Source organism: Dendropsophus ebraccatus, chromosome 1 (assembly GCF_027789765.1).
Source record: "Dendropsophus ebraccatus isolate aDenEbr1 chromosome 1, aDenEbr1.pat, whole genome shotgun sequence".
NCBI classification, from domain to species: domain Eukaryota; kingdom Metazoa; phylum Chordata; class Amphibia; order Anura; family Hylidae; genus Dendropsophus; species Dendropsophus ebraccatus.
Genome location: NC_091454.1, coordinates 146,299,177 through 146,312,237, shown reverse-complemented (window position 1 = coordinate 146,312,237; position 13,061 = coordinate 146,299,177). Strand labels below are relative to the sequence as shown.

The following is a 13,061-nucleotide window of genomic DNA, read 5'->3' as shown; positions in this document are numbered from 1 at the left end:
ATGAGACACATTAGTAAATTAGATGTGAAATTATGCAACACAAACTACAGCAGAAGGGGGAAAAAGTATGGTATCTTAGTAAATGTGGTAGTGTGTCTTCAGTTCTGTGTTTAAAGCGACTCTGTACCCACAATCTGGACCCCCCCCCCCCCCCCAAACCGCTTGTACTTTCAGATAGCTGCTTGGGGTCCGTTCGGCAGGTGATGCAGTTATTGTCCTAAAAAACAACTTTTAAATTTGCAGCCCCGTGCCCAACGGCCGCGGCTTAGAATGTCTATGCATTAGGCTGGCACAACCTCTCTGTCCCTCATCCCTCCGTGTCAAGTCTGCTCAGATCCCGCCTTCTTCACTGATTGGCTGAGCAGACCTGAGACGTAGCGTCTCGGGCAGCGTCAGACACCAGGAAGAGGCCGGGCACCAGGCACCAGAGCGCCGCGATGCGGGACCTGCCGCTGGAAACGGGGAGGTGAGTGGACGTCTTTTTCCTCAGCCACCCCCTCCCCGGTCCCATCAAAAAAGTGCCCCCCGCCGAAGTACCCCTTTAAATAAGAATGGCATTCTTGGAGTGTAAACTCACATGTACGATCTATGTGTATAGTGTTTCTTCTAGGGAGGCATTCACTACACCTTAGTATTTCAGGAACAATTATGAGCCTTTCCATGTGTGGGAATATCCAGCTGCTCCATTTCTGCTACCTGATCAATGTGTCCTGTACCCAATCAGCAAGTGCCGGGTCTGCTTCAGATCTAATCCTCCTACTTATTCTCACTGCATAGTGTGACTTGTGTGCTTCCCCCTGGTTGTTGCCCACTGAGTGTCCCAGTTGGCTTACAGATGTCTATCCCAGATTGGCTTCTATTGCTTGTGTTCCTTCTTCCCCCTTGTTTCCAAGCAGAGGATGTGCCGGCTCACCGCAGGTTTGAGTACAAGTACAGTTTCAAGGGGCCTCACATCACCCTACCTGATGGATCTATTCCTTTCTGGGAGAGATATGGAGGTAATTCGGTTTTACATTGTGCTAAACTATAAGGATGTAAGGAATATAGTTATAGGATGAAAACAAAGCTCTGCAACAGTAGGTTGTAGCACTATACATGGGTGGTAGCACTATACATGTGCTAATGTAGATTTTAAATGGTGCCAGACCAGTCTGGAGAATTATGGTATCATGGCAGTCATTTACTTCTGATTTGTTCCTTTGACCAATGTCCCCCATGTATCAAGCTCCCTTTTGTCACATTTTGGGTAAAAGTGATGCTGTGCATTTTATTTATTTAGCTTTTGCAGCAAAACAGATGTATCCCATCTTATGACTCAAGATGACACAAGGTGTTTCATATCTTTGTCGCTAAATAAACTTCAAATAAGTGCAGCAAAGTAAAATAAGACTGACACAGAATAATCCAATAGTAATGTGTAAAGTGTGTGTGCCCTGCCTGCAAAATGACATCTGATTATATGAGGTTAGTGTTTGCATATAGTCAGGAAATTCTGCTGCCTCTATATATGCATATGCTGTTCAGCGCTCTTTAAGGCTGAGTTCACACTACATATATTTCAGTCAGTATTGTGGTCCTCATATTGCAACCAAAACCAGGAGTGGATTGAAAACACAGAAAGCATCTGTTCACACAATGTTGAAATTGAGTGGATGGCCGCCATTTAATGGCAAATATTTGCTGTTATTTTAGAACAACGGCTGTTATATTGAAATAATGGCAGTTATTTACTGTTATATGGCGGCCATCCACTCAATTTCAACATTGTGTGAACAGATCCTTTCTCTGTTTTTAATCCACTCCTGGTTTTGGTTGCAATATGAGGACCACAATACTGACTGAAATATACATAGTGTGAACCCAGCCTAAAGGTGAATATATCAGCTTCAATTCACGCCCCAAACTGTTGACACTGTTAGATAGACACATGGTACCTTTCATGTATCTGTCTGTGCTTCCATAATGGAGAAAATGCTTTTATTCTTTGGTGCACAGTGTCAAAGAGGGCTTTTTCAAGTTACTGAAGTGCTAAGAGCTAATCAGTGCTAATCAGGGGCAGATTATATTGTGCACAGTTTGGTTGGCCACTCTGGGCATAAGGCTCCCAGGGTGGGGGGCACGGTCATGGCCATCCAATCCACCCTCATCAAAGGATGGAAAAGACTCACCTCCAACTATTTTGCTGCAGCTGTCCTCTTTTTTTCTTACGGCACAGAAAGCACAGGGGTCATCTATTATAGGGGAACTACACAGGGGGAAATCTACTAAAGGGGACCTACACAGGTGTCGTCTACTATAGAGGGACTACACAGGGGTCCATCTAGTATAGGGGTATACACATGGCAGTGTCTACTACAGCAGGACTACACAGGGGGCAATCTACCATAAGGGGACTACACAGAGGGTCATCTACTATAGGGGAGCTACACAGGGGCCATCTTCTGAAGGAGGAATGACACATGGGGCATATACTAAAGGGGACCTACACAGGGGGCTGTCTACTATAGGAGAATATATACACGGTGGGTGTCTACTATAGGGCAGCTACAAAAGAGGCCATCTACTATAGGGGGACTAGACAGGAAGCCATCTAGGGGACTACACAGAGGGGGCCACCTCCTATATAGGGGATGCACAGAGGGTGCCATTTACTATGTAGACTTATTCTAGGTAGTGCCTCTCTGCACTTCAATAACACCCTTGGGCTGGATTATGTCCCCTTTCACCATACAAATCTTGTCATTGCTAGTGAGATGGCGCAGGTGCACTGACGCCAGTGAGCTCATCACTCTAGGGTCCTTGGTCAGCGCGTCTGCACGGGAAGGGGGGGGGGCAGCCTAGGGCCCAGGCTAGCTACATATAATTTGCCACTGGCTGTAATGCCTCCTTGCGCCCTCTACCATTCCTATTCCTGCTTGATTGACAGCTTCATGTGTGCCCTTGACCTAACAGTTATCTACCAATGTCAGCAGTATGGAAGGTTAATTGCCGATGATATATTCACATTAATAGTTGACTAGCTCTTACTGCTTGTTGTAGGAAAGTGTCTCATATGTATGTACTTCTATAGATGCAATTCCTGGTCCTGATGAAGTTCGCCTTGTTTCATCACTGAAAAACCACAAGGGCTCAATGTGGACTAATAGTAGCTCTTCTTTTCCACATTGGGAGGTGGAGATGTCTATAAGGATCTCGGGTCATGGACGTGAAGGAGCTGAGGGGCTGGTAATAAAATGCTAATATGTTTTATACATACAACTAAAGTTTGCAAGTCTGGCAGTATGACACTGTAGAATGACTTTTGAGGATTTCTCTTAGTAACGTTCATTCACCTTAGTACATTAGTACATTGTGGCAGAGACCTGATGATCCTCTATTCTTATTCACTCTGAATTTCTAGACAAAATGTTAGCATTTGGTCCTGAAGCCACAGATTAAATTGTTTGCAGTTGGTTTACAGTTCAGTCAACTAGCAATAATGTATAGCTGAGAAAAGTAGTACGATCAGCTTCCAGTATTTACCATTAAAGGATAGTTTAAAGTGAAACAAAACTTTTGATGTGTCAAAATTTGGTATCGTTCAGGGGCTGAGTGTTCAGACCCTGTCCGATCAGAGAGTTTGGTCACGCAATCGTCTCCCCACTTTGTGTCAGTGTGAGCAGACGTACCGCATAAACTTTACTTATCTAGCAGCCTCCTCATGTGACACAGAGCTGGGAGAGGACCATGATAAGCACAGACCTCTCCTAGCTTGTTTTCCACATTGGTCGTGGTCTGAACACTTCCGACCGTTCAAGACTTTTGACATGTCTCTGTGACATATCAAGTCTTGTTTTTTTTTTTTTTTGTGACAGTGCCTCTTTAAATTACCATTACCTCTTCAATAATTAAAAAAGACCAGAGGGCACAAAAATGACTTAACTATGCCTGAAGTGGAAAAGAAGTGTCATTGTGTTACCATGCAATTTAGTGATACAACATTTCTCATAGGCTTTTTGGTATACAAGGGAAAAAGGAGAACTGGGCACAGTGTATGGCTCTGCGGATCTTTGGGATGGTGTAGCCATTATTTTTGACACATTTGATCATGATTTTAAGGTAAGTCTAAATAATAACAGGGAATAATTAATATCCTCCATGTCAATATAGCTTCATGCATTTTATTTCTATATACAATATGCTTAATTATATGTCATATGTAAAACACATGATGCTGTGGCAGTTGTTGTATTTTGTGTCACTGTGTTAAACTCACTCTGCCATGCTTCAATGATGTCTTCCCATCTAGTCACCATGTTTTTCACCAGCTGGATAGATGGATGTACAGTGCAGAAAGCCACTCAGCAATATTACTGAAGGGTGGGCTATACATCAATTTAGTTACTGTACATTATTAGTTTCCATTTATAGTGGTGTATACCTGTTATCTTGATTTTTTCCCCCTTGCTATTACCTGTGTATGAGTCTGGCATTCAACTGACTAGGTACTTTAAGTGGTCTCTTTGCATCTTGATGGAATTTTTATCACTATATTTATTGACCATAGCATCATAGATTCAAATTCTGGATGATATGGCTGCAAGGCCATGAATACTGATCACTGAGCCCCCAAAACACCCTACGTATCAGTATCTAAAATTATAAATTTCTTCTATTTCTCAATGCTATTTGAGCAACTCCAAAACATTAGCTTTCTATATGTAAGACATGGAGAGAAAGGAGCTGCACATCACACCTATGGCTGACACTAATGCAACTCAGCTACATTTAAAAATAATACCAGGATGTTGGTATATAATTTGATCAAACCATATTGCCCCATGTTCCACGTGCCGGTCTCCTGGTTCACATGGGTCCCTACACTAACTCCACACTGTGTCGGTCAGCAACCACTAACCCCTCAAAGCGTGCACAAACAGGGAAGGGAGGCCATGGGGTTGCAGGGCCATGTCATGGCCTCCCTTCCCTGTTTGTGCACACTTTGCGGGGTTAGCAGTCGCTGACCGACACAGTGTGGAGTTAGTGTAGGGAGCCATGTGAACCAGGAGACCGGCATGTGCTACATGGGGCAATATGGTTTAATCAAATTATATACCAACATCCTGGCGTTGGTTTGTAAATGTAGCCGAGTGGCATTAGTGTCAGCCATAGGTGTGATGTGCAGCAGCTCATTTCTCTCCATGTCGAGCTTTCTATATGTATTTCATAGATCTGATGCGTGAACAGTCATTTGTCAATTTTTTTTCTTCTAGGGAAATAATCCAGCTATAGTCATTGTGGGCAATAATGGGAAGCTTCAGTATGACCACTTGCGGTAAGTACAGGTTTGAGTTAGAAAAAAATGGTTTGCTTTTCTGATTTTTCTAAATATTTATAGTTAGGAAATAAGGAAAAAATGAAACTTTTCTATTTACAATTTAAAAAGGCAAAATTGAAATGTACAATAAAAGATATAGCAAAGTATAAGTAAAAGTGAACATCAATTTGTCCAGTAAGGAAGCTGGACATGCCATGGGGAATGTTATGCTGGTTGGTGCTGGATTTATGGTAGTCAGTGATGGTTCGGTGAGGCATATCCTTAGATGGCCCCACAAACCTGCTTGTGATACCTAATGGTATCCTGACTGCTGTTTGGTACTAGGATGAAATCCTCAGAGCCATTGTCAGGGTCCTATTATATGACCAGTCATAACTGTAGATCATATCTGCTAGATCGGTGCTCATTTACTTAACATTTAAATGGGCTGACTATTGGGCCTTTAGTGTAAAATAATTAAGTATTAACTAACCTTACCATGTTCCCTGGTATTCTGGGGCCTTCCCCGGTGTCCTCAGGCACAGTCTCTGCACAGTCTCTGCAGAATTGCCTTCTATTCCGGTGTCTGCACTGACAGGCCACTGACCTGTCAGTGCAAAGGCCAGAACAAAAGGGAGCAGAAGGCAGAGCTGTAGGTAGCAGTGAAGGCCTAAGGACACCGGGGAATGTGGTAAGGTAAGTTAATACTTTATTATTTTATACTTTAATCATCAGCCATTTGCCGCTCATCCCTATTACACGTAGTGATGCGCGCCTGATGATTTCAGGTCAGGACCTAAAGAAGTGATCGTTCCCTCTAATTGGCCAAATCAGCGTGATTCGGCTGATTATCGCTCTATGTAATAGGACCCTCAGACTTCATGCTGGTGCAGCAGACTCCTGGTTGCTCCAGTTGCCAGACAAGTCCTGGTCTCATGTGACTTAAGTGTCTTGGAAGTTCCTTGGTGATGAAGACAATGACGCCATTCACTGGCCTTTACATTACCTTCCCCTGAATCCAATTGATAACCTTTGGGATGCTATGTTTCAGTGCATCCAATGCCATCACATAGCACCACAGACTGATGTCCTGATCCAGATTTGGAAGGATATCCCACAGTACACCATCCAGCTGCCTATCATGCCCAGATGTTGTCCTGAGAGCATACAGACACGTGGGTCCATACACAATACTCTCAGTAGGGGTTCCGGTGATGAAATTATTACAGATTGAACCAGTCTCTGATTTAAATTTTTTTCTTTACTTAGATTTTTGGTGCGATTTGGAATCCAGTTATTTTGTTTTGTTCTCAATGAATTATGTAATTTGTATCAGGAAAGATTTTTAACCTCAATCAAAAGTCCATTCAGATCGGATGAGTGATTTGTGTCTTCCCTTCATTTTCTGAGTAGTGTAGAAAAATATTTGACGATTGAAACCATTCTTCTAGCTGCCATATTCAGAGAAATCACCCCGCAGGAAGCAGTAGAGCCATTACTTGGTGTCTATCCAGGGTGGAGAGCTCCTCTGAGGAGGGAGACAGCCGACTGCATATGCTTCTTACCATACATCATCTACCAGGGATAGGAAGTGGCCCAGGGGATTGTACAGTGCACCATGGAGCTCTGCTATTGCCATCTGATGCATGCACAGACTATTATGTTCATTAGCCCACACATATTCCTGCAGACATTATAACATACAAAAAGCTAGAGAATACAACACTGACTTTGGACACACATTATATGAGATAAGACATGACATAGGAAATGAGTCTTTACGGTAGTTTCCCTATAGAGTACAAACATAGCCCAACCTTTCTTGTCATCTACGTAACAGTGTGGTTTCATAGGGTTTCTACATGGCTGCATTTGTGGCCTCTGTTTCCGTTTCTTTTTTTTCTTTCCAAAACAGGATTGGAACTGTTTCAGAACGGTAACTCCCTCCATTTCCTACTGGCTTACAAATTACATTAGCAGCATTCTGAATGCCAAGGGTTGTGCAACTTTTTATTAGTCATAAAAATGGTAAAAATAGAATAAATTGCAGTGTCACCAATGATATAAAAATAAAAGCGGTTCTGGTGAGAACAGAAGTTCCTAGAATTTCAGCAATATTTTCTCCTCCCTTTCTCGCTGTTTATTTGTGCTTATTTGGTAGGTGCTGCTTCATGCCCCCTCTATAGAGAGAAACACACCATATGGCTGTTCCCTTCATTCCCTCCAAGTTATAATGTCCCCACGCACATATGTGCGCAGTGTCTTCCTTGCCTGGAATTAGGAACATCTGTTAACCCTTGGTGAACAGCATTACTGTACTCATAAGATACGGATACATGTAAACTTTCTATTATTTTTTTCCTCTTTTTTTTTTTTATTCCTACATGATAGATCAGTGACCCCGGTTAATATAGCACTTGGCATCAGATTTCTGCCACTATACCGTATGTGATGTATCTATGAATTATATATTATGTTTGTAATCCTAAACTCATTTGCCAGCATCTGAAAACAATTACTGGGAATCTTTGGCTTTGGGAGCTGGGATGTGTTGATACAGATACACTTGCCATACCACTTCCTGACTGCGGGCCAAGAACCCGATCAATATGTAGTTCACATCATAAGCACATTGCACTTCAGTAGCTGCTTTCTATAAAGCTACACTTCTAGTGTAACTACATTATTAACAAACTAGTGCTAGGTGTCTTCTAATGCATGAAACTTTGTAATAGAGACTATTGGGAAAAGAAGTGGCATCATCTCTTTCTAGCAGCCAGTAGGTCCATTTCCCTCCTTGTGTGTTCTCTATTAATAGACATAATAGTCTGCACTCATAAAATATCACTGAAAAGTTAATTTTAGTAATCTAATTCAAAAAGTAAAAATTCTATATTATATTGATTGATTACACAAAGAGTGATCTATTTCAAGTGTTTTTTTCTTTAAATGATGATTATGGGTTACACCTAATGAAAACCTAGCAGTCAGGAAATTAGAACATTGTGAAAAAGGTAAATATTGTAGACTGATGGTGTCACTCTATAATCAACGTATCAACACAAAACACTGGCAATGGTTTCCTAAGCCTTTAAATGGTCCCTTAGTCTAGTTCAGTATGCTACACATGTGGTGGCACTACTCGGCCAGTGATGTTATTTGTCGTGACGCCAGTGCTAGTCCAGCACACAGGTGTGATGTTGGTACCTGCTTGTATGTGGCCGGTAGTGTATTCCACAAAATGGTTAGTAACCTTATGGGTTTGCTGTGGGTCTCTTGGGCTCTTGTCACGGCAACTGACCCCTGGGATGTCGGCACCCCCACCCACAGAAGAGGGGAAATATAACCCAAAGTGTGTGATGATGTGTGCGTAGGTGCAGGTGCAAGCAGAGATAGAGTCCCGTGTGTTTAATATATAAAAATATAGCAAATTTACTGAAGAGCTTTGAGGATACAACAGTACACATTTTGCAGATAGAAATAATCTTGATACAGACTTGAGTGCTTGACTTAGTACTTAAAGTAGGCGCTTGGAAAGAGTAGAAGTAGTAGTGCTTTGTAGAATATAGAAAAAAGAGGAGAGGAGTTTGCCAGAGGAGCCCTATGCTCAATGTAGCCCTTGTACTCTGTCGGAACTTTGCTGAAGATTTTTGTAGTGAAGTGAGACTCATACACATGTTTGTCTGACCGCCTTCTGCCCCCTAGTATCGTAGAACCCATCCCAGGTCAGTAGCATGAGCCCCAGTCGTTGGTTATCTGATTGTAGCTAGGTGTCCGAGGTTTCCCAGTTACCTGCACTGCGCAGTAGGATATGTAGACCTTATTAATATGGTAGCTTTGTCCTACTGGGATCAGCTCCTCTTGTTTCAGGAGTCTGTCCTGCACTTTTTAGGCATGTTCCTGGCATGGGCTAGGGTATTCCTTAGTGGCTGCTCTCCCCTACTGTTGTTTAGCACTGCATTGCGAAAGTAGTTGCTTTTAGAAGAATAGAGTCTTTAGTTGCATTTGAGCTTTGTTTCAGTCAGGGGTCCTGGCATAAGCCAAGCCCTGGCCTAACTACAGCAGGAACTTGGTTTTTGTGTCATATTTCACTGAGAAACTAACCAAGACTAACTCCAACTTCCTCCACCAGTGTAACTCCTCCTACATGAGTGTCTGTGAGTGATCCTGTGAGTGTGTAGAGAGAGAGGCAGAAGAGGATAGGATAGCAGAAAAGAGCACCTGTGATAGGTCAGCACATAACACATGGCACAGTACAAATAACTTAACCCATTACTTCCTTCAGCTGTGCAATAGTAATAATACATATAAGAAATACTGACACCTAGTGGGGAAACTTAAAATACCTCATCCACCACATGTTTAACTTGAGTGAGAACTTTAAGACAGTGTGTACCCAGCCTAATTGACACTTGTCTAGAAGACAGTCATTGACACACTCCACATGGAGGGGATGACACAAAAGGCCATTGCTAAAGAAGCTGCTGTATCCAAGCATATTAATGGAAAGTTGAGTGGAAGGAAAAAGTGTGGTAAAAAAAGGTGCACAAGCAACTGGGATAACTGCAGCTTTCATGGGATTGTAAGGAAATGGCTATTCAAGAATTTTAGGGAGATTCACAAGACGTGGATCACAGCTAGAGGCAGTGCTCAGAGCCACCACACACAGACGTATCCAGGACATGAGCAACACCTGTGACTTTCCTTGTGTCAAGATCCAATATTTAAAAAACCCTCTTCACGGGCCATGTAGATCAAAGTACTTTTAATGGTAGTAGTCATCCAACACAATAAAGCATTTCGAGACAATAACCTGTTCATCAGATTACCAGGACATAATGGATTGAGATCAGCACTCAATGGCAGTATATTACCAGACACAAATAATTGAGTATCCAGGCTGCACGAATGATAACTATATCATTTGTGGCCTACTTTACTATATTGTTGTTGGCCGAAAGCCCAAAAGATGCGATCAGCCGAGGATGAGGCATTTTCCTGCTCCTTAGCTGATGGCTGTCACCTTTACTTGGGGCAATTATCGATCAAAGGAGTATTTATAGCAACACTTTTTGCTGATAATCGGCCCCTTACAATAGGCCAAAGAAAAGCAATTACAGACTATGGAAGTTTGGATGAAATTGATAGGTAGTGGTTAATCACCAATCTGCATTGGCCAATGAGGTGATAGTGAATTCTTTTTCTAGTGCTGTTATAATAAATCATATAATAGTGTGTAATAAAAAGTATAAGGCTATATTCACACCCCAAATTTTTTCTTTATTATTCACGGCTGTTGTGGCAATTTGCAACAATGGCCGTGATTAATACAAAAGATACGTTGAATAGAAGTCAGTGGGAATCCGGGCTGGAGTATATACACATATTTTACCCTCTGGTCTAGATTCCAACCGGTGTTGCCGAAAACTGACATGTCAGTTTTGTGCGGCCATTATTCATTGAATGGCGGCCACACAACACTGACAGCTGAGACAATGGAAAGTACGGCTTTGGCCGTACTCTCCATTGTGTGCTATGGTGAATTGGAATGCGGGTGCACACGGATGTGCCCCCATTCCAATTCAACAAAAATGAAGTTCTGCATACTGCAGTACCAACTGGGTTGAACTCAGAGTTCAGCTTGTCAGACGTCTGCCTTTGAACTCCTCTCCAGGTGCCTGGAAAAGCTGGATCAAGTCCTGAGATCCATTCCCAGTTTCCCAGGAATGGATCCAGCTTTTCTAGACACCCAGAGAACAGGCTGACAATCTGACCACTGAGTCTAGCGAAGCTCTTTGCTAGTACTGTAAATTTGCTCATCCCTAGTTATTAATAACATGTATCATTTGTATACAAAGAAATGTCTAGAAATGTTATTGTCATATGTTTTTAGGGATGGCTCAAGTCAGGCGCTAGGCACTTGTGTGCAACATTTCAGGAACACAATTCGTCCATTCAAGACAAAGATAACATATTACAAAAGAACTCTACGAGTGAGTATGCCACACCATTCATGTATATATGACACACTGCTTGTCTGTATGTTTGCTCTTTTTGAAGGAAAACTAAACTTAGAGGAAACAAAATTTTAAGGGAAACTAAACTTAGAAGCATCTAACCTGCTAATATGTCCCTATAGTGCATGTGGTACTGAGGATAAAGGTTCCTTTTTGCGCTATTTTCATGTACTTTGTAGTTAAATTCATATGCTAATGAGATGGTTTGGTGCACTGGAGGATGGACTACCCCCATAGTGCACCGATTTCCCCTGGCCCGCCCCTTTTAATGAATATTCATTTGGCGCTCTACAGTGATGAACACTGGAGTGACATAACTGCAAAGTGCCACCCCAATTTTCAGTAGAAGGGGTGAGCTGGCCAGGGCGGATAGGTGCACTGAAGGTGGAAGCCCTGCCCCCAGGGCTTGAAGCCACCTCATTAGCATATGCATTAAACTACAAAGTACATGAAAATGGTTACCTTCATCCTCAGCGCCCTGTGTACTATAGGGACATATCAGCAGGATAGATGCTTCTTAAGTTTCTCTTTACGTCTACATTTATGCTCAAACCAAAATAATAAAATCCCCTCTGGCCACCATGGTCTACTACACACTACAGTCATAAAACACAGAGGAGAATTAGTCACTTTTCTCACCTTTTTTCAAGCTTGCACTTTCTCTTTTTCAATTGCACAAACGTGAAACTTTATGATGAATTTACACAATCTTTCAATGCAATTGATTGTTGTGTGACCTGATCGCCACCTTTTGGAGTGGAGGTGTGAAAAAATCTGTGACTTTATAAAAAGTTTTTTTTATATTAATAATAATTAACTCATTTTATAATAAATAACAAACTCACTAGACTTCAACTATGCCCCTTTTATAGCAAAGTCATGCCTCAGAAAAAATGCAAACATATCTGAAACACAGAAAAAGTTTTTTCAACAAATTGAGATACGCACAAAAATAAGCAACTTTTTATGCCAGAAAACTAGCATGTAAGCCTTGATAAATTCTGTCTACACAGCCTAATATCTTCCAGAAATGTTGGATTACTACCTTAATTTCGCTAACGCTTTATTAGACCCTATTCATAGTTAAAAAGAAAATTTACATATTGTTGCTGTAATCCATGCAGCAGCATCCTGTTGTGATACTATTACTTAGTAATATAAAAATGTCTGTAGTTTGCTAACCACATCATTCCGCTTAGCTGTATTGTTGTACATGATGTAATTATTACTTACATATTCTGCCCCCTAGTGGTAACTTTTATGAACGTGTGTTTAATAAACTCTAGTCTTGTAGCATATTATACATCTAGACACAGTATACTTTGTGGCTTTGGATTCTTGTTACACTAAGAGCGCGATATATATACTATTACATTTTTACAGTTTTGCTTCATGTTGATCCAGTTGACGCCACAACTCTTATTCTGCTGATTATCATGAATAAGTTATGTAATGTGCTAGTAACTAAATGTATCACTTTTTATCTCTATTATATGAACTAGCAGTTACAATGTCCTCCACTGATGACTGATAACCTGTGCTTACTCACTCAGCTTGTTTGTGTTTTATTTGTTAAGATCTTTGTACAGGTTGGGTTCTCCCCGAATAACAGTGCGTATGAGCTGTGTGCTGAGGTGGCCAATATGGTGATCCCATCCACTGGATACTTTGGAGTTTCTGCAGCAACATCAGCGCTAGCAGGTAATTTCTCAGTCTACACATGCTGGGTTAGATTTAGGCTTAGAAGT

The 13,061-nt window shown here is 41.6% G+C and overlaps 1 protein-coding gene across 1 annotated transcript in view; it reads left to right on the top strand.

Annotated features, from left to right (window-relative positions):
* The first annotated feature begins 805 nt into the window (after nt 1-805).
* The window catches only part of LMAN1L (lectin, mannose binding 1 like), a 37,023-nt gene continuing 24,767 nt past the window's right edge, over nt 806-13,061 (top strand). The window contains exons 1-6 of the mRNA XM_069956434.1: nt 806-998; nt 3,071-3,225; nt 3,991-4,098; nt 5,253-5,314; nt 11,190-11,289; nt 12,891-13,014. Coding sequence (XP_069812535.1) covers nt 836-998; nt 3,071-3,225; nt 3,991-4,098; nt 5,253-5,314; nt 11,190-11,289; nt 12,891-13,014 — 712 coding nt within the window. The 5' untranslated portion in view covers nt 806-835. The remainder of the gene's footprint in view (nt 999-3,070; nt 3,226-3,990; nt 4,099-5,252; nt 5,315-11,189; nt 11,290-12,890; nt 13,015-13,061) is intronic.